At 44.4% G+C, this 22,461-nt stretch overlaps 1 protein-coding gene across 5 annotated transcripts in view; it reads right to left on the bottom strand.

Annotated features, from left to right (window-relative positions):
* Positions 1-680: 680 nt before the first annotated feature.
* NR2C2 (nuclear receptor subfamily 2 group C member 2) overlaps positions 681-22,461 on the bottom strand; it is an 88,140-nt gene continuing 66,359 nt past the window's right edge. For 2 of the 5 annotated variants that reach the window (XM_029915819.1, XM_029915821.1), the window contains 9 exons: positions 21,275-21,422; positions 20,178-20,271; positions 16,819-16,952; positions 15,687-15,864; positions 14,450-14,571; positions 13,566-13,705; positions 10,860-10,997; positions 9,882-9,987; positions 681-7,102 (listed from right to left, as the gene is read on the bottom strand). In XM_029915819.1, the coding sequence (XP_029771679.1) occupies positions 6,928-7,102; positions 9,882-9,987; positions 10,860-10,997; positions 13,566-13,705; positions 14,450-14,571; positions 15,687-15,864; positions 16,819-16,952; positions 20,178-20,271; positions 21,275-21,422 (1,235 nt within the window). In that variant the 3' untranslated portion in view covers positions 681-6,927. The remainder of the gene's footprint in view (positions 7,103-9,881; positions 9,988-10,859; positions 10,998-13,565; positions 13,706-14,449; positions 14,572-15,686; positions 15,865-16,818; positions 16,953-20,177; positions 20,272-21,274; positions 21,423-22,461) is intronic. The other 3 variants (XM_029915820.1, XR_003900580.1, XR_003900579.1) reach the window with 3 other exon arrangements.

The raw sequence follows: 22,461 nt of genomic DNA, 5'->3' as shown, positions 1-22,461 counted from the left end.
AAGCGCCCACAGGGGCCCAGAAAGGTTGCTGACCAGGAGGCGAGACCGTGCCACCTTTCCTCTTTACAGAGGCTTGAAACATCTCTTTGAACCTTTTGCTCCCATTTCCTACTTGGGTTAGTAGTGATAAAAGATGGTTTAAAATGTATACAAATAGGAGGAAAAAAAGATTGCCATGAGTTTACAACTGACGCACTCAATTTTACTTGCATAGTGTTCACACGATTTTAGATGTTGTTCTTCTGAAGTGACTGGTTTTCATTCTGAATACTTACCTGGAAGAGCCCTTTAAAGCTATCTGGCTGCCAGTGGGTTCTGCCAAGAATCTGACTTTGGACTTCAGAATCCTCGCCAGTAAAACAAGAGGTCTCATGACCCACCACTGAGCAAGTTACACTTCCTCGACTTTCAGAACACATTTTTATTCTGGATAGTTAATACCCTTACAGGATAAGCCTGCTTGGTTGGAGGCCTAGCAGCCCAGCTGTGTTCCCCTCCACCCCCAGGAGCAGCCTCACTGGAAAAGGCTTCACCTTCCTTTCCATCTAAAGGCACATACGCAAGTGGATGGACCAAGCATACTGACAGCTAGGGAAGTCCCCCTTGGGGGAGATATTGCAGGTGCCCCTGGGGATCAGGCGTTACTGGTGTTACTCTGAGAAGAAATGAGCAGATATACATTAGTCTTTAATTCACTTTTTAATAGTATAAACCTCATTTAGGTAGTAGTATTAAGCCACAACAATAATGCCACATTGGAACAGCATTTAATAAAATGCATAAAGCTAATTCATGCACTGCAATACTCTATATACAAACACAACAATGCAGATTCTTCAGATTGAAGACATTGATTAGATATAAAATTCAGTTTAAAAAGAACATGCTATTTTTTAAATGCCATCACACAAACAAAGCTGATTTCAAGCTAACAGCTTTCGACAGGTTTTAAACCTGGAATTAAAATGTAATGGCATAAACAGTATTTTCTATATTGTGAAGGGCAAAAGTTACAGAAACGGTCCCAAGAAAATCTAACACCCGAATTTTCCTTTAACAGATGTCTTTTAAAAGGCTGGTAATGCAGCTACATTTTAACGGAGAGGTCTAAACTACAGGTAAAAACTAGGGTTTGTACTATGAAAAATGTGCAGCTTTTCAGTTATAAAACTAGTTGAACACTGGTTTATTACAAGGTAGTTGGGAGAACGGAGGCTGTAGAAAAATATCCCAGCACTTGAGTTGTGTGGCGGCAGCATCTGAGCCTGAGGCCGCTCTGGTCATTAAATAGATAATTGAGTACACGATCCTAAAGAAAAGCCGTTTATAACATAAAGTCTACTACTTCCAAATGTTATCCACATATTAAGCTTTCTCACAGTCTGTCAGCTAATAAATGTTGCTGAACGTTTTTTTCCAACATTTATTTTTATAGTATTTTTTTCTATGCTGTATATATAAATGTTGAGACACTCAAATTATTGGCTTCGGAACTGCAACTATAGCTGTGCCTTAAAAGTATCTCCTACGTTCCCCAACCCTAAGTAAGATACTCCTTTTAAGTTCAAAGTTTAATTATTCTTAGATTGCTGTTAAGATAGCCCCAAATGAAAATTTTTACTTTGAAGACTGAGAGACCGTCAAGCTTCCTCTTGTATTGTAACTGGATAGCCACCTTCAAGGGTGTGATTGTCACCAGGCAAGGACAGGGGAAGGTCAGGAAGTATTGTTGGATGCGGCAGCAAAGTAGGAGCTGCTTTTACAACAAATAGAGGGGAAGCTGAAGGCTGAATGACCCACCGTCTCACAAAAGGCACTGAGTACTATGGTCTCAATGAAGTGTTTTCAAACATTTCAGTAGCTTATTTTAAAAAACAACAGAAAACCTACAGGTTATGTGAGTTTTTGCAGTTCTCCAGTTCCCTTTAGCGGGCCAGTTTTCAGCCCTCCCGCCAGGCAGGCCCTGCTCACCAGGTCATGGCCCCAGGCTGGGCCCTGCCTCCTGAACCCCGGGTCTCAGTATAAAGCCCAATTAAGGGGGAAAATTCATCAGAATAAACCTGGACAGGGAAATTTAGGTATCTGTAGCTTAAAGGACACATGTAACCATATTAAAATGTGATTTTTTATCTGACGTGTTTAAATCACTTTGTAGAAAGGATTTACATCAGTGGCTAGATAAGATTTGTAACTTATATGCCATGATTTAGTGATCATATTCATGCTTATTATAGAAGAGTGCTTTGGCAGGTTTTTTCCAACTGGCATTAGAGAGATGAGAATCTGTTTAGTCACAGGGCAGTGTCCACCATTTGCTAGTCTGGAGTGAGTGCAAGAAATCACTACACACTGGGAGTCAGGCCCCAGAACAGGGACCACTCTGAATCTCTATGATGCGTGTCGCCAGGCCACACGACAGAGTGAGTGTCTGGGAAGGCCGACAGCTCCTACTGCTACCAAGTTCCTTCTAGGTAGGCCATAAATAGGTGTGTGGCAGCCAAGTTAAAGGTCCCCACCAATTTTAGACATTAGGATAAACGGTCTAGCTTTCGGGCCCTTGTTGGAACCTAGAGAATAGCTAGCGATGTCCCCTGTCAGGACCTTTTCTGTCTGGAATCTTCCCTGGTACAGAGTGGAGATTCTGTCTTTATGGCCTTTCCCAGCCAGGCTTACCCATAGGAAAATGGGAGTTAAAATATCAGCAAATCCATCCTGCTGAGGGACCTTGGAACACCCACATCAATTTACTTTTAGTAACTCTATCATAGACTCTCTTTAAAACATAAGGAAACTTTGGATACATGGCTACATGTCTGTATACATAATATACACCTATGTACACATACACACACTATGTACACTGTACATATATAAACACATGTACATTCATTCAGTCATACAAGCCTATAAATCTGTACACACACAATGCCGCTGAAGGGATCCCAGGGCTGGACATGCACAAGTGTGCGAGGGCAAGAGGCACACATGAGAATGTCCAGAACCCTGTGTACAAAAGACCCAAACCCACTCTATCTGGACTAGGGCTTGGCTTTTTACAAATTTACATCAAAGTTAAGACATTTTCAAAGAGCCGTACAATCTAGAGACTGGAAGTGGGACACAGGATGCATGTGGGCAGCTGCCCGGCCTGCTCCAACCTTCCAGGATCTAAAGGGCACTGCCTACCCCCTCCAAACCCCTCCCGCCCCTGGGGATAAAAGCGAATGTCAGAAGATGACACTTCATGGCCTACGTTTAGAGATGAAATGTCATCTATAGCCCCACTGCACACGAGGCCCTTTCCACAGGCAAGTGGATACAAGCTTCTGGACTCTGATCTGATCAGGTCCTAGAACTTGGATTCATAGCCAAGTGCTGCTGGTCAGGCAGAGAGCAGGCTGGGGGCAAGACTGCTCTACTGGAAATTCCTCCAAAGGATTAGGATGTATTTTTCCCCCGGAATAAAAGTACTAGATACATCCCTTCCAGTCCTTAGCTCCCTGCCATGGCTATCCCCCAAACAAGCCAAATAGCTAAGTAAATATGTACTATGGCTATAACCATGCGCTCTAGTGAGTATGTGGCTACCATATCAGGGAGCCCAAGAGTGGGTGCGTCCATTGCTGTCACCATGGCTGGTGGCAACAACCTCAGAACAGAGTTCACATTTAATACTGAGAAGCTAGAAAACCATTCCTCTGGAGGGCATTTACGTGACATCTTACAACAAGTGACTATATTTGCAGTTAAATATAAAAACCCACACAACAGAATAACCCCACCCACAGCCGCATGGCAGAAGCTAGACAATAAATATTGGTAACCCACCAATAGACACACATACAAACCTCAAATTAGAAGGGTGGAATCGCTTGGAAAGTATCATATGCTTAATTTTTCTAAGTCTCTTCCTGTCCTGTTTATGATTATATGTAATGACCTCCAAAATTTCAACATAGAACTGTCTAGCATTATCTGAGATACTGCTGGAGAAGAGCCCGTTTCATCCAGAAGCAGTGGTGTGTATCACCACCTTCTTTAGCCGATAGACGTCTCCTTACAAGGGAAGAAGGGCCAGGTTAGCAGAAGGGACACTGGCACAGGCTGTGTGACCAAGAATCTGCTCTTGGCTTATTTCATTCAGAGACCCAGTGGGCAGAGGGCTGGCCTTACTTAACCAAATCTAGACTTTACACCAACTACCAACGAGGGGTAAAAGCCTTGTGAAAGTTGAGCCTTAGTATTCGCTTGGGATCCCGTTAAAAAATTCTTGACTTTGACTTTCTCTTAACCAATCTGACAAGATGGGATGGACCTGCTGTCCAAGGTGTGAAATGATTCAGGGCAGCAAGAAATCCACTTGTGTAAACATGATCCTTAGGGAAAAGGCTATTTCAAAGTAAAGCCAAGAGAATATGGGAAACGAATGAGTGTTCAAAGCCCAAAATGGCCCACTGCCATGAGCCATCACCAGTGAAGGGACTCAAGGGGCAAGACTAGGTCAGAATCAATAACCCTCCACGCTGACCCGATGTTTATCCAGGGCTGTCCTGCCACAGTGCAGCACGCACTCACCCAAACGTTTAGTCTTCCTGCTGGTTATCACCTTCTCTGCCCCCAACCTCCAACAGTGGCGTCTTTGGAGCCTCAGTCAAGGTCTTGGATAAGCCGACCCCATTATCTAAAGGTAATAAAGGTATCTACAAACCAAACGGACACAGGACTCCCAGGGCCGGGGTGGGCCTCTTCCCCAACACAGAGAACTCAGAGCTGGGAGATGAGACACAGGTACTGCCAGGGAAGGGCTATGTGAGCAACAGATGTGCTTACATTAAAAAATCGAACAGAAAACAGGCATCTTGCTGTGAAAGATGCATAAACACGCTTGAAAATACCCTCTGCTAAAATCCTTCACAAGCAAAAATGAAACAGACCTGCCCTAACTCCACTGTCTTAGCTTTTTTTTCTTAATTCTAAAATTTAAATCACTTTAAAGTTAAAAACTAAAAATTTAAGCTGGCAAAATTAAATTCTTTCCATCATTTTATAATGGGCACCCCTATTACCTCCAAAATGTGTTTCCAAGGCATGAACTATAAATAATATAATTAAATCCAAGCAGGAATTTAGAAGTTGGAGATACTGTTCCCACTTAATTCCTACTAATGACTTTCACCAAGTGCTGCTAACACTTCAGGACAGAGAATCTGGCCGGCTGGCTGGGCACCTACATAGCACATGAGGCCCCACCCTGCCCAGGGCCGGAGCCAGACCAGGCAGTGCCTGTGAGGTAGGGGAAGTGCACCCGGATCTTTCTGGACACCATCTGATCAAAAGGTCCCGGGAGATGCAAATTTAACCTAATGGTGTATTTTCTTAATCTGGGCTGTACAAAAAGGATATGGGAGAGTACCTGATCTGGTCTTGGACATTCCACTTTTCCCAAGCAGGAAATGCCCACCGCTTACTCACATCCATGGGAATTTATGCTCTTCTCTAGACAGAACTTCCTGATACAGCATTCTGCTCTTGTAAATGATGGCAGCTGTAACTTAGGAGAAAGAAGACAACTTTGGAAGTTAATGGGTTTTTTATAAGGAGCAGGTAGCCTGCTTCTGTATTCATCGCCTAAAATGCTCCAGGGTTCTTTGCTGATACACACCTGGGGGATCAAAGTGCATGGTATACCAGCTGCATTCAAAGATCTGCCAACAGAAATGCAGAGTCTGAAAACACTTTGAAAAACCCTGACATTCAAGGTTGACAGAGAAACCCTTTCATTTAGCCACACCATCGCCACTACCCCGGGGGCAGGCAGCAAAATCCTACCCCCTCCCTCCTGAATCACACCTCCCAGTCCTGAGTGAACTGCAGGAACGCAGGCCCTTTTCATGGGGGTGTTTGGAATGGAAACCCCTGAGAAGGGAACCTTCTTACTCCATCTGAACAAGGAGCAACCTCCCAGACTGCATTCAGGAATTACTGTCAGGTTCAAAATGCCCACCTTGCACTTTTTGGTCAGAAGGCTCTGTCTGCCGTGAGTGGTGGAGGTGATCTGGGGAGGTTTTCAGTTGCTGCAGGAATTGGCAGTTAGTCTGACTGGTTGCAATCCAATTCTGAGAACCAGTCATCAGAAGAGAGCCCCAGGTTTGGAGGAGCGTGTAGGTGCCAGTCACAGACCAGATCCAGAGGTCAGGGAACCTGACCAGCCTCACCAACTCAACAGCTAAGGAAGCTTCCGGTTTGGGTCACCACCGGCTGTACTACCACACTCCCACTTACTGCATGATACAGATGAACCACATTTTCATTTGTTCATAGGAATTGAGTTCAACACCACCAATGTGTGCATACAATTAGGAATGATGCCATCTTAAACATAAATGATTGTCTCCTGTACCCTATTGCGTTTTCACAGAAATCATTAGCATTTCGGCAAAAGACATACAATTTTCCATTTGTCCTGCCCACAGGCAAGATGTTGCTAACATACGCATTGATAAGAAGTGCTTAGAAAGTGCTAATATTATTACCCTGGTAATTAGTAGCTATTAATTCCAAGGAAAATTTTAATATATATACACACATATTTTCTTAGGTTCGTTTCGTTTTGTTTAATACTAGTCTCTGACATTATAAAACTCTTTGTTTTTTTGCCCTTTGAGAATCTCTGAATACAAATTAGGTTAAAAGATTGTTCCAAAATCTGCTTCATCAAAAGGCATTAAAACATTTCTTATGGCAGGAAAGAATCCTACTAGTCTTTTAGTTGCTATTGTCTGGGATTTAACAGATACAAAACAACCAGGTAGGAAATGGCTAACATACTGGAAATAGTTGCACATACCAAAACACCACTACTTTATTCTCTCTGTATCTGAGCGGTCCTGGGAGGATCCTTCTGCTGCTCGGCAGGTGTGCGGCACACTATAGACTGGCTCCGGTGATCTGGCCATTATACTCTGCTGTCTCCATCTTGAGGATGTAGGGGATTATGCTGTCTATTGAAACATTGCCAATGAGACCAGTAAAAAAAAGTTCTTCTGTTATGTTGGAACTCATCAGCCTGAGTGCTGGCAGGCGAACGAGAATCCGGGCCAATCTGTAAAAAAGTCTCATTAGACAAAGGGAGTTCACTGCCCTTCAGACTTCTCCCTGGACAGGCTCCTAGGGACCCCCTCTGCACTGCTTGGAATCGAAACAAAGAGACCCATGATCTACCCCCTTGTATATCAAATTTCAACAGTTCTTGTAGGAATTTGTCGTAAGAAAAAATCAGAACTGAGTACAAAGATTTATGTACAAATGTTTCTTTCATTTATAACAATTCTCCCCACCTCCACCAAAAGAGAAAAATTTGGAAATCAATAAAGGATAGGATAAAATAAAGTATGGTGTGTCTCCACATAAAAGACCACACTATATACTCACTAAAAAGCATAAAAAGATCTATATTCACTGATAAGAAGTGCGTGATTTACAGCTGAGTAGACTGGGAAGCAGCAAGTGTAATGCAATCTCACTTGTATATATTTATTTGTGTGACATGTATAAAAAAGTATTTGGAAGGATGTTCATCAAAATGTGAATGTTTGATCTCTGGGTTTGGGGATCTGGAGTGCTTTTACTCACTAAGCCTTTTTCTGCATTACTCTAGTATTCATATAGCATCATAATTAAAAAATGAAGCAATAGAATTGTTTTCATTTTGAAAGCACCCTGGATGGGAGGACACACCGTGACCCTGTCTTGACGGGCCACTGGACACTGCATCTGAGGCATCCCATGTGACTGGTCATTCCACAGACCCTGCACAAAGCTATGTGTTCAGGGATGCTCACTGCATGCCAGCCTAGTCTGAAAACAACCTACATTTTCATTAGGAGAAGAGTGCTAAAGAAATTACAGCATCCCCTCGGCCACAGAAAATGCAGACGTATGCTTGCTGAACATTACATGAAGAAAGGGTTATAAAACCTTACTTTGGATTTTATGATCCCAGTTATACAGACATAAAAAATTTCTGGAAGGAAATGCACAAAACGTTAGCTATGGGTAGTGGTATATACACAAACTTAGAAGTTTTCATTTTACTTTCTAGAATATTCTAATTTTTTTCTACAGTGAAAATTATTAGTTTTAAAAAGAGAAAATACAGATTATGCAAGTAGCATTCCAGCACCATCATCCATTCGCCCAGCCACCATGAGCCTTGCAGGGCACACAAAGATGTAAGGGGACACCACCACAGACCATAAGGGGCAGACAGGATGAAGGGTCTTGGGAAGTCATCAACGGTCAATCAGGGAAGACTTCTTGGGGTGGGGGTGGGACAGGCCTTAGGGGCTGGCTAAGGTTTCTCTCAGCAGAGATATAAACAATGGGGAGGGATGGGAGGATTATTCAAGGAAGAGTAAACACCACAAGAAAAGGCATAAGATGGGAAAGACTAAAACAATTAATGCATAAACAGATGTCAACCATCCTACAGCCCTTTTTATGGGAACGGTCTTCAAGTGAGTCTCTGAGTCCTATCCTATGAGAAAGCCCCCCTTATCTCATTTTTGGTTCCAAAACACTTGACTTGCCACCCCTTTATCTATCCCTGGGTCCCTACCTAGATTTTTGCACACCTGCTTTCAAAGGTCAGAGAGCTGCTATTGTCAGATGATTCTCGCGTGCTGTGGTTCTGCCAGCAGCCCCTACAGAGGCATTTCCAGCCTCTTCTGAGCGTGGGCACTGTGTGGGAGGAGGCCCCTGGCTTCCTCAAGGGACAGTTTGCCCGCATAACCTGGCTGGCTTGGATGAACTCTGGGTATGGGTGTGTTCCCTGGCAGTCCCATTCTACCTGTACTGAGGCTGTAATCACCCGAGATTCATTGTGAGGATTTCAGAGATTCCAGTCAAAATGGATCCTGCTCTGGCAAAAGCTGTGTGTGGGCCATGGAGGTGTGCCTAAAGCAGAGGAGGCTGTCTGCCAGCAGGGCCAGCTACAGGTTCCCCAGTCACACCACAGCAACGGGTCTTCCTGGGGCCTGGTGCTTTCATTCTATGGGGCACCTACGGATTGAGGTCTGTGAATGGGACAGAAGTGGAGAAAGGTGGGGCTGTGTATCCTACTGGTCAGTTTTGCTCCAGTGTTAGAGAGGACAGAGCGGGGACGGAAATAGTACACAGTCTGCCTGACAGGACCGCAATACTTCCCGGGGCTTCCAGTGAGCTGCAAGTGGTCGTGGGGAAAGATCTCCTCCACTTCATGGCTGGAAAGCCTGCCAGGCATTCTGCCCTCTTTCAGAACTTTCCTGTTTGTCTTGCATGAGAAAGGCTCACATGTGTATACATGAGTATATGTATATATATATATATTTGCTGCCCAATCATTACAAATAATGCAAATTAACTTTTTTTACCTAAAAAAAGAGTTCAAAAACTCAGTTTACTATCAGTTTTCTATAACCCACTCACTCCTTTGTAGAGGTCAGAGTTGGTTTCTGTCAACCAAAACTTTTCTGTTTCGTATGCTAGCTCAGCCTCTTTAGTGGGTGCGACCAGAGGGGCAGAGCTGCTCTTCCAGACTAAGGGAATCTCTGTGAGAACTGCCATCCGTGCACAATGAAAGCCCCGGAGGGAATCACACCGCAACAATTCCAAACCCTCATGTTAGAAGGGCAACCCAAGGTCCCACCTACAGTCTACTCAACAAACACTGGGATGGCCCTCCCACCTAGCACCGCCCACACCCGGTTACCATCCAGGAAATGCAAGAACTAAAGTGTGATCAGGCTGCCAGGGGTGGAAAGGCTGAGAATGGACACTTGTGACTACGGATCCAGCCACTCCCCTCCGACCCCACAGCAAAGGCGTGTATCTTTGTGCCTCACCGATAGGTGTCTTCCGAGTAGGTTTTCTGAACATAATCCTGCAATTCCATCTGTGCCTTTTCTTGGAATTTTTCAATCTGGCTTGTGCTGGTCAAACCTGGATGATCTGAAAAGAGAGAAGTACCCACAAATTGCCTTGCATATTCAGAAAGCCTCACTTGCAGACTTCTTAGTACTTATTTTTAGTTAAACCTCTGGCAAATTTCTCAAGTGTAATGTAGACTGGACTCTAACGGTGTATCTGGTTTGGATATTACTGTTAAAACACTGGGTTTTGCTCCATAGTCTGCCAAGGCCCTGAAGGTTCTCAGGAGAGGGAATTATCGTTTACTTTCTATGTATTTAATACACAATTCTCCGATTTTTATTAGCTATTTTGTTGTTCATGAGTGGATGGCTGGGGAGGAAGGGAGGAATTTAGGGGTGTCCAACCCCTGCTATTGAGTTCAGCAGTTAGCTGAGTGACCTCTCCGGAGGCTTCAAGACAACAGCTGAGAGGGGGGCAGTGAGGCCAGCCGGACAGTCCTGCTGCCTCCTCTTCAGCTGCTGCTACTGCCCTTCAGGGACAGGTAAACCTGTGCAGTTTCAGTCTGTACTGGAGGATCTATTGCTAATACAATCTAAAAACTGGCAAAAAGGAAGGCAAAACACATCAAAACAAAAAGGACATTGGACTGTAGTATACTATTCTGTTTTGTATGCCCAAGTCTTGTTTCGCCAATGGTTTAAATTAGGATACAGAATAGATCTATTCAACATACGAAGTCACCAGGCACTATGGCACTGGTCTTTGGGACTGTAAAGGTAAAAATTTAAAAGAATGTAGGTGTTTATGTTAGCTAGCAAAGCACACCTATCAGGAGAACATTCTATCACATACAGTCTGGCAGCTACATGGCTGATGACAACACATTCATGGTCAGAAATATCAGTAGGCACAGGTGGGAAACTGTTTTGAGTCACCACCACATATCTTACCGGGGCTAAAGAGAACTATAGCTTTAAGGTATGCATACTCATAGCCATCTATATCCAGCTTCGCCATACTGTTACAGAACTCCTGAAGCTTCCAGATGTGCTCCATGACTTGCTTTATCCGGTCTCCAGAAAGTTTATCTAGAAATCAACATCACATACCCTCTGAGAAAAGCTGGTAAAAATAACAACACAAGCTTCTTTGAGGAGTCACAGATTGAAAGAGAAGAGAAAATAATTTCACTTTTTAATGGAAAACCAGTTTCCTCACTTTTTAATGGAAAACCAGTTACCTGAAGATGGTTAAGAGCCTCATTTTCTAGGTGAAGGAGAAGTGACAAAAGGTACCCAAATTCCACTCTGCTATGTGTGCTGTCCCAGTAACAATCCTCCACATCAGCGATGCTCCCTGGCCTCACCTTGGGCAGCAACTCTGGCCTATAGGTGCAAACTGGTAATTCCTTTTATTCTGTGCTTAAGACCCAGAAGTCAATCCTCATCAGTGGTCAGATTTTCTCAGTCTCTGTAGGCATTTAATAAATGTTTACAGATCTGACCAATAAATGTTGACATTTTTAAGGTGTGAAACAATTTTGTATGTTTTCTGATTTAATCTTAATGGTAATACTTGCTAAAGGTATTAGTATTATTACACTCAGTTAAAAATAAAGGAAACCAATCCTCATTTGTGAACAAATTTAACTTAAATTCAACAAAATATTATAGGGTTAAAAAAAAATCACCTTTACATCACTATTCCAAAGGAGTAACTAGAAATGAAGGTGTGACTAGGTAACTCGCTCTGAGATAATCAAACATCTGGAACGCCTAATTAAAAGTGCAGCTCAACTGCAATGAGTGTCAAGTGCAGACTGTCAGTACCAGTGCTGAATCCGAGGTGTGTTCCTAGGAGACCGTGTCTTTGGTGTACTATGGACTCCAGCATGCAGAGAGACTGCACTGGCTATCTCCTGGTCCCGACATGGCTGGTATAGGACCACCAAACGTTAGAGGGTTGCCACAAATCTTTCTAGAAGACAGTCACCTGTTCATTCGTGAGCGGCAGCTGGGTAAGCAACTGTGTCCTGGACTAGGGGGTCTTCATGACCCTCCTTTGTGCCTAGCTCTTCTACTTGCTGTTTGCTTCAGGCAATCCAGGGACCTTACTGTGATAATAGTCTCTTTAGGGTTGTGAGAATTTGTTACATGGGAAAGGGTAACCTGTTATGAGACAACAGAAATGATCTATGTTGGTCTCTGCCCCCTGGCACAGAGCTCCTGAAACCCTTGTTAATTTCTAACTGATAAGAGCACTACCAGGATCACTTGTTCTAGTATTTGTTTTTGACCCTGTCCCTGACAAAGAGCTCCTAAAACCCTGTTTAAAACCCTAAAACACCTTATGTGTTAAAAGCAATAGGTACATCTTTTGTTCTGTTAAGGGGAATCTGGATGGGACCCCAAATGACTCCAGGATGGGGCTGGCCCCTGGAAAGATGAAGGCATGCTCAGGAGCTTAGAATTCCCAGCCCCATTCCTCATCCTCCAGAGAGGGGAGAGGGGCTAAAAATGGAGTTAATATTTGATCATGCCCATGTGAGGAAGGAAGCGTCCATAAAATTCCAATAGTACGGGGTTCAGAGAGCTTCCAAATTGGTGAACACATGCACACCAGAGGGGTGAAGCACCCCAAGTCCATGGAACAGAAGCTCCTGAACTTGAGAATCTCTCAGAACTCACCCTATGTATCTCTTCATCTGGCTGTTGCTGTTCAGCTGTATCCTTTAGCGTGGCCTTTTAAAAAGTGGTAAACTAACATGTTTCCTTGAGTTGGGTGAGGCACACTAGTGAATGAATCCAACCTGAGGGTTGCTGCAATCTTTGATCTACAGCAGGCTGACTAGCAGCACAGGTGAGAGCCTGGACTTGTGTGTGTGTGCTGGGGGCAGGGTCTTGTGGGACTGAGCCCTGAACACTCAAGTGGGATCTGACACTATGTCTGGTTAGACAGTATCAGAATTGAATTAAGTTGCAGGACACCCAGTGTCACAGAGAATTGCCTGTTGTGGGGAAAGACCCCCCCACATTGGTGACTGCAAGTTTCAGAACTGAAGTGTTAGGGGTGCCTGGGTAGATCAGTCAGTCAAGTGTTCAACTTCTGATTTTGGCTCAGGTCATGATCTCATGGTCGTGAGATTGAGCCCTACATCGGGTTCTTCACTAAGCATGGAGCCTGTTTGAGATTCTCTCTCTCTCCCTCTACCCCTCTCCCTTGCATTCTTGTGCTCTTTCTCTCTCTCTCAAAAAAAAGAAGTGTTCTGTTTGAGTAGTAAAGGAGATATGCAGGGAAGAGAAGCATAGTAGGGAAGAACTGGGTTTTTCTTTCACCCACACAGGTGAAAAACTAGTTTTTTCCATGTATACCTGCCAATCAAGATGAAAATGTAAGGCTGTGATTATGCTGGAAAGATCACCTAATGCCTATGCATCAGGAAGTTGGCAATTTTTAAAATTATCTTTTTTTTTTTGCCCTTCATATTCCTTATAAGGAAAGCTGACAGATGGGTGGAAATTTAGATGTTCTCTCTGTTAAAGGTCCTAGGATTTAAATGTTAAAACTACCCTCAGCCTGGGGACGCTGGGACATTGCGGCCGGTCTGCAAGGAGCCGGTCTGAATGAGGATGCACTCCCCAACAGCCCAGCCCTACCTTCCTGGATGCTGTTCTGCAGGTGGTTGACAATGGCCGCCAGGATAGTGGAGAGACTCATGACCTGGGCACACTGGGCGAGGCCGAGGGTGAAGAGCTCATTCCAGCAGGCCCGCACCAGGCTGGTGTTGCAGTCCTGCCTGGGAACACAAAAGTTAGAGTGGGCTTGGGTATGCGCTGGCATTCTCCAGGGCCCAGTTTGCCCCAAAAAGTCGATTCAACAAATGTTTCTTGAAGGCTATGGTATGTCCAGGACCATTCTCTGAAAACACCACTGTGTGTATAAATCTCTTACCTAAAGTCTCTCTGAGAATAAACTATTCTCTTAACAAAGACTCTTTAGACTTCAGTAATGAGAAATTTGAATGGGTAGGACTGAACTGGCAACTCTTACAGCCTTCTAAACTCACAGTGGCTCTGACACAGCTGTCAGGAGAGTGACCCAAGGGCTAAGAGCTAAGGGTGTGGGAGACACGCCCTGCAAACAGAGAACAGAGGAAAAGGCCAACCATGCCAGCTTTCAGCCCAGTCTTGGATGAGTTATCCTCAGCACGGTATGGCTGGCATGCTACAAACAGTATGACCCTATCTGAGAAGCCCCTGCTACTTGTCTCAAGAATTCACGATGACTCCTGCCTTCTCTTCCACTTCATCCCTGGCTCCCAGCACCAAGTCGTTGGCATATGGAGAAGACTGATAAAAGTTTCATGAACACTGAAAAAGTGGTAACCATGGTTCTCTGCTGCCAGTCCACTGAATGAATCGGGGTCATCTGAGTGAAATCACAGACACAAACTAGAATGGCCCTCAGATATCTTCCGGGCCACTCCTAATGAGGGGAGGGCTCTTGTGGAAGGAGATGCACAGAGAAAAAGGCCACTTACCCAAGTGCCTGAAAAGCAGGGATTGACCTGGCCCAGTGCATAGAGAGGAAAAGCAGGCGGGATGCTGACTCGCAGATGTAGTGAACGTTGAGGTACTCTGGCATTGGGCTGGGCATCGTGAGCTGGAGAAGAGGAGGCACAAGCACAGGAGGTGATGAGAAGACAGGGCATGGCTTTGTTCATCAACACGAATCCCTGTCATGTTTCAACAACTGTAACACTCGAGTAGTGATAATGTCTAATGCTGAAGCCCATCCTTACGAAGCCTGTGTCCCCAGCAGCAGGGGACTGGCACCAACACCCCATGGCCTCCTGCCCAGGGAACTAGGGCCTGATGGCCCTCAGAATGTGGTCAATGATGGTGACCTCCCAGTTCACTCATACAAAGACATACTTTTCAACTCTTGCCTCAACTAAAATATTATTTGTTCTACGGCAATTCCATTTTGAGCCAGAGGTCAAAATTTAATTTGAATTCTGGAACAGGGGTCAACGTCACAGCAGGCGAGCATTTGGTAGGTGGCTTCAGGGTAAGAGCACGTGAGAGCTGAGCAGAAACCCATATGGTGGGAGGATGAGATCTCATCATCAGACATTCAGGCCTGGGCTCCAGAGCTCCACTGTCCAGAAGTGGCAAAAATGCCTTTGATGCCGGAATCCCACTGGTGACCTATATTCTTGGCACTGGTGGGCAACGAGGAGCAGAGATGCAGTCTTCCTAAGGCCTCTCTAGTCAAGAACACTGGGGGAGAAAGACACAGTCTGGAGCCCTAGAAACTGAGGAGTGTCCTTGGGAAGTGAGGCCAGTGGAGAAGCACGTGGGGAAGACTAACAGCTCTGCTCTCTCCAAGGAGACAGGAGGTCTATTCTCTGTGGGCAGGACCAGTGGGTAGGAATGAGGGCCAGCCGTGTGCATGCTGAAGCAGACAGAGGTGCCTGACTAAGCTGATGTCAGAGCCAGGCCACCCCAGGAAAGGCAGAGAAGTCCATTTAAAAAAGCCCTTGCTGGTCAGTACCTTGTCAGCCCCTCTTGCCAGGGACAGGCAACACCTGCTTCAGCACAAGTTACCTTGAAAGCCAAATGAGCAAAATGTGGGTGAAAATGAGAATACTGTTCTGGAACACCAGATCTGGATCAAAAGCCACAATATGAAGAATCTTGAGCTCGCTACAAGATTTTAGTTTTACACTGCAGGCTGGGGAGGCTGGGCCATGTGGCTAGGCTGAATGCCCTCACCTTAAATGTGACATGCGTATCTGAAAGGAGGGGCCCTTCGACCTCGATGATGGGTGTGGACTGGTCTCTGCTGATGACATGGATGCCGCCGCCTCCACTGGCATCTATTCCGTCTGCTAGGCTCGGAGGTGAGGAGCTGTCTGTGGTATTAAGTGCTTTAGCTAAGGTATCAAATGCCCTGTGAGCAAAAATGAAGCAGTCAGTGTTGGGAATCCACAGTTTTTAGAAGAAACAGAACTCTAGCTGAGAATAATCTAGGAAATGCAATGGGGAAAAGATCATTAAATTCTACCTGCTGGGGGAAGGGATGGCAATGAAGGCTTCTGTGTCCAGTCTATACATCATCATGCGCACGAAGTTATATATTATTTATTTTCACATATAATTTCTATTTTTCACAACTACTCTCTAAGGTAGAACCCTATCCATTTTATAGATGTAAAAGCTGAGGCTTGGAGATGTTAATTAATAACTCTTCTAAGACCAACCACCCAGTAAATGGTGGAAACAGAATTCTATCCAACTTGAATCCCATCCTCTTTGCTATCAGACCACAAGAGATCATGAGGACTGGGGCACTGGTGTGGCCTCCAGGTGTGCATCCGCCCAGCCTGGCAAGTGGGCAAGAAAAGCCCTTCCCACAGGAAATGAGCAAACACGAGAGCCTATGGAGAAGAAACAGTGTCTGCAACCGTTATGGATGTCTGGGGCAAGCTAATGCTATCTATTAGCTAACACCCTGATGGACTATTTGGGGAAAAAAATATACATGAGAAAAAAAGGCTAAAACAGAAGTGGGAGAGGGGATGAACTATTAATATTTAGTAAAAAAAACCAGTAACTAATGCAAGTAACACCTGTCCACTGAAGGGTTTTCCCTGCTTCCACTGAGTTACTCCATTTCCTTTTTCATTGTTTGGAATGAAAAGCAATTTTGATTGTGTTCTATCATGTAATTTAAATGAGTCCCAGTTCCCATAGTTAAAATGTGAAGGAAGACAGATGTGCAGGGACACTGTGACTTTATAATCCTTGATTAGATACAGGGTGGCGGTCAAAATGCTGCCGCAGCCCTCAAAAACCAACAGCTAGTGTGCACATGGGCGGGGTCTCCACCCTCAGGGGATCATACCGAGTAATCTCACTTGCGGACTGGTCCTCCGGCTGCATTTCCGAAGCGTCACCATTGTTAAGGGATTCACTCAAGTTGGCAAGGGAGGTTACTACATTTGCCAGTGTGCCCAGAGCTCCCTGGCTTGTTTCTGCCTATTAAACAAAAAAGAAGAACATTAAAGATGAACATAAACATACACATACAAGGCTCTCAGGCCAATGAAGGTATAATGTTAGTTTAAAAACAGCATCTATGGGGTGTGGGCTCAGCATGGCAGAAGGAGGGAGATCTTTTTGGTGATGGAAGAGTTCTGTGTCTTGACTGCGATGGTGGTTACACAAATATCCATAGCCTAAGGTAGGTAACAGAAAACAGACAGATTGGACACCACCAAAATTTAAATGTTTGTTCTTCAAAAGATATTAAGAAAGTCAGTGGGGTGCCCGGCTGACTCAGTTGGTGGAGCATGTGAGTTCAAGCCCAATGGTGGGTGTAGAGATCACTTAAAAATAAAATCTTAAAAAAAAAAGTTATTAAGGAAGTAAAAAGAAACCCCACCCTTTCCACACACAAAAGACAACCCACAGAAGGGGAGGAAGTATTTGCAAATCATACAGCTTATAATGGTTTAGTAACCAGAATAAAGAACTCTTTCAAGTCAATAATAAAAAGATAAATGAGCCAGTTAAAAAAAAATGGGCCAAGGATTTAGACATTTCTTCAAAAAGGCAATAAGCACATGAAATGATGCTCAACATCACTGGAAATGCAAATTAAAACCACAGCGAGATACCACCTAACACCCAACAGGATAGTTATAATCAAAAAGACAGACAATAACAGGTGCTAGAGAGGATGTGGAGAAACTGGACCCACATACATTGCTGGTGGGAATGTAAAATGGTGCAGCCACTGTGGTAAAGTCTGGCACTTCCTCAAAAAGTTTAAACATAGAGTTACCATATGACCAGCAATTCCACTCCCTAGGTATATATATAAGAGAAATTAAAAACCTATGTCCACAAGAAAAACTTGTACCCAAATGTTCCTCAGCTGACGAATGCATACATAAAATGTGGCCTAGCCATTCAATGACTTATTAATTGGCAATAAAAAAGTGCTGGCACATGCCACAACATGGATGAACCTTAAAAATGTTGTGCCAAGAGAAAGAAGCCAGTCTCAGAAGGCAAAATATTGTATGTTTCCATCAATATGAAACGTCCAGAATTGACAAAAACACAATCAGAAAGCAGAGTAACACTTGGGGTGGGAGGGGGGGGGGAGAAGAAGTGACTGCTTAATAGATGCAGGGTTTCTTTTTGGGATGATGAAAATATTTTGGAATCAGGTAGTGGTGATGATATTACAACCTTGTGAAAGTACTAACACCACTGCACTGTACACTAAAAAGGCAAATTTTTGGGTATGTAAATTATATCTCAAATTAAAAAAAAGAAGCCAGACATATTCAAACAGATAAATCAAGATATGTATAAACAAATGTCTGTTGTGTCTGGATTACAAAAGTGAAAAACCAGAACAGCAGAAAAGATGCTAGGCAGAGAACTAATAAATCACCGAACAAGCATATAACAGAATACTGTGTGGCCGCTCAACGATGTAGGTTGTCATGAGAGAAAGATGTGCTGAAGGGAAAGGAAGCTTAAGTGAAAACAGGAAAAGCTCACTCCTCGCACACGGTATGGGTGCTGGGTCCTGGACTTGATGCCACCTTGCAGTCCTGCCAGATAAGGTGCTGGGAGCAACTGGGTAAAGGGAACAGGGGAGCTCTGTAACATCTCTGTATTTACTCAAAGTACATTATTTTCAATTTTAATCTTTTAAAGTAGAAGGTTTAAAAAACAGATTCTAAAAAGAGCTCCCTTTAGGTGCTTTGTATATATTCTATTATTCATGACAAACTTCTGGTGGGGGGTATGGTCACTTCCACACCACGGAGGAAAGAATAGGTAGGAGCACACGTCTGCCTCTGCAGTCTTCTCTTAATTGCTACTTAAATACACACAGTTTTTAGGCCTTTTCTCTTCCATCCAGTGACCATGACTAGCTCCTCATTTATTGAATGTCACTGCATGCTGTGTACTTTATAAAACTAACTTCCTCAATTTCCCCAGCACCCCTGTGTGGGGGTACTGAAGGAAGCAGAGATGCAGGAGGGAGGGCACATGGCTCTGGAAAGCGGTGCTGGGCTCCCAACGGCTGACCCTGGAGTCTCCTGGTTCTTATTCTCAGCCTCTGCATGGATGGCACCATGGGACAGTGGCTGTGAAATCCCTGGGTGATCAGGTCTTAAGGTTATTTGGGCCTTACTTTCAGGCTTTTGGTGTCTCTCCATCCCGCTATGTGTCAATCACTGTCCTGAATGGCTACTGTGTGACAGCAGCAAGCTGGGTGTGGTTGCCATGTCACTCACATCAACAGTGCCCAAAGACAGGAAGGAAGCTCAAAGCCCGGCATAAGGACCAGAGGATGGAGAGCTGCTGGTGGTGCCAGTAAGCAGCAATATTGCCTTTTCTTTCCCCAAAGAGGATGTTCCTAATGTGCTGAGTGGGGACAGCGATGTGCATGTGAGCAGACGAGAAGGAAGCCTCGCAGGTAGTATAGCTCTGGCTCTCAGGGCGGCAGCCATGCCAGCACTGTTACTAGTCACTCCTTTTAGAGAAGAAAAACCGGACTTCAGCCATGGCTTGCTGTTCCTTCATTATTACTGGGTTACACTGGAAACAATGAGATGAGAAATATAAGCAGTTTCCTTGCCTGGATAAAACCCTCCTCCTAAGTTCTCTTCCTTCACAGGGGTTAGCCAGCTATCTCTCTCCTGGAATAAACACCTCAGTTCACAACAAGTTAAGTTTCATACAGCTGATTTGCTCTTAGTTTTACAACTGTCAGAATCCTGCCTGAACTCCCTCCTGCAGGTTATCTCATAAAAAAGAACGGAGTGGGTGTGGATAATTTAATAGTGTGTCAACCATACTTCAATTAAAAAAAAAAAAAAGGAACTAGCAGTTCTGTGAAATGCCATCTTAGAATAAGCCTACCAGTAGTTTGCCAATATGTGTACTGAGGTGGGGGTTAGGGGTTAATTGATTTGAGAGTCACTGAATGTTCACCAAACTGAACTCCAGATCCTGACATGTTACAATGACTATAACCAGCCAGTCCTAAGTTTCTGAAAAGTCATCAACATCCCTAAAACAAATCACAGGATGGCTGTGTAAGAAGTGAGATGCAGAAGGCCATGCTTTGAAGGTAGTCTTGGGAGGCCAAGAAGGTGGGTGCGCACAACTCAGGGAAGCAGCCTGCACTGCAACAGAAAGATGGAGGGTAAGGCGTTAAGTAGGGAGCATCACCTTGGAATCCGTGGCCAGGAGAACCGTGCCATCCTCACGTATCAAAGGCTGTTGGATGTTCACAAGCATCCCTGGATCAAGAAGACCTGTTTGTCTATTTAAGACATAAAGAAACCCAGAGTAGCTTCCAACATTTAATGCACACTATGATCATGCTGCCCTACTCTGTCCCTTCTCCATCTGCAAAGCTGTCTGCGTAGCAGAAAAGCTCTAAGTGAACTCAGCCACTGAGTGACTAAGAACCCCCCTTCTCTCTGCAATGAGATGTGTACAGAGCTAGACCTACGGCCTAAGCCAGATGCCACACAGACACATGTCTCCCCACCCTTGCCCCCCTAAGCATTCATGCTGACCACAGACAGTGTTTGCTCTGTTAAATAAAAGTTAACTTGATCTTCAGAATATCACCAAATATTTCTCAACTCTAGTTCTTGCTAAAATAAGAGTTTGAATTTCTTGTTTTTCCTTTCTGTTCCTTTTAAATAAAGTTCGGGGCGCCTGGGTGTCTCAGTTGGCTAAGAGTCCGACTTTGGCTCAGGTCATGATCTCACGGTTTGTGGATTTGAGCCCTGTGTCGAGCTCTGTGCTGACAACTCAGAGCCTGGAGCCTGATTTGGATTCTGTGTCTCCTTCTCTCTCTGCTCTTCCTCTCCTCACACTCTGTCTCTCTCTCTCATTCTCAAAAATGAATAAACATAAAAAAAATTTTCTTTGAATTAAGTTCAACAGATTATATGAAAGCAAGAAGACATAGAAGTTAACTTGTGGCACTATCTGAGACTATCTGGGGACTTAGTCCTTTTGTCTACCCTGCAGAAAAACTCCACGCTGAGTTGAAGAGCAACTGTTTTCCTCTATGAATAACTACAGGACATAACCTGAGTCCCTGATGCAGGAGAAATTCTGACCTCTATCTTAAAGTAGCCATCCTCAGGCCTATCCACAGGTATGACTGGAACAGCTCCAAAAAGAGTAGGGTGGGGGAGGCAAGATAAGGCTGAAGGTTGTGGCAGCACCCAGGGAGCCAAGTAAGCCCCCTTAAAGGAACAGCTCAAAGGCTGATAGGAGTGCGACCCTTTATCAAAACAGGGACTGACCTTGCTCCATCTTTATCTGCCACAAATGTGGGAGTGGCTATCAGAGGACTTCTCAGGTCCTTCCGGATATAGATTTTTTCAGTTGAAGCAGCACAATTGCTTGGTTTCTCCCGTTGTACATCAAAGGGCTTCCGTTCACTCTGTACAGCTTAAATCAAAACATAAATATTCACATTTAGAGGAAAGAGTCAAGTTATTATCAACTACATCTTTCTGGGCACCTGGGTGCCTCAGTTACTTGGGTGTCCAACTTTAGCTCAGGTCATGATCTTGTGGTTTTTGGGTTCAAGCCCTACGTTGGGCTCTGTGCTGACAGTTCAAAGCTTGGAGCCTGCTTCAGGTTCTCTGTCTCCCTTTTTCTCTGCCCCTTCCCTGCTTTGAACTATATCTTTCAAAGTAAAGTTAGGGGTTTTCCTTAGTAAGTTTGTTACTCTAAGGATGACAGGCGCTAGACTCCATTTTCACAGTGGACTTTTCAGCCAAAGGAGAGGAAAACTCAAAGCCAAATGATGTCACATTAAACCTAACGAGCTAAAGAGGGTGAGCGCTGCCCGCTAACACACTGGAGCACGGCATCTGCACAGCCTTGGGGAGGGCCCCGCCCTGAGGACTCTGGCTTTTTACTTCCTGCTGCTAACAAAAGGTACTCTCTGGAAGAGAAACACCCATCTTCAAGTTGGCTCTTACAGAAAGCTTGTCCAATGCATATGTCAGAGAGGAAGCACTCTAATGTCCAACTCAAGCCTGCACGGCTTCTGCAAAGTATTTAATGGGGTGTCAGTTTTCTAGAACACCAGCAGTCTCTTCCTTCAGCAATCTGGTCTAAAAGAGGTATACAGACTAGGAATAAATGAAGAAAATAAAAACCTTCTTAAAAGGAAGAAAGGCTGAACCCTAGATCCAATATATAAGTACGGTAAGAGGATCCTATATCACAGAGAGGACCCTGCGGCTGAGAGCAGTGACATGTCTTTCCCATGCCCCACAGCTCCTAAGTGGCTGCAATGGGGGTTGATACCCCACTGCCCTATGCTGCCCAATTTATCTGGAGGTGCTGGATCATCCAGTTGACCCAGAAGGGAAATAAAGTGAAGACTCAGTGAATATTTTTCTCTTAGAGTATTTTAAAGCCGGGTACAGAAACCTCACTTTCTCTCAACTTGCTAACTCGAGTGGCTTCCTAATAT

This window comes from Suricata suricatta, chromosome 12 (genome assembly GCF_006229205.1).
Source record: "Suricata suricatta isolate VVHF042 chromosome 12, meerkat_22Aug2017_6uvM2_HiC, whole genome shotgun sequence".
Lineage (NCBI taxonomy): Eukaryota > Metazoa > Chordata > Mammalia > Carnivora > Herpestidae > Suricata > Suricata suricatta.
The sequence above is the reverse complement of the archived record's forward strand: the minus strand, read 5'-3'. Positions and strand labels throughout refer to the sequence as shown.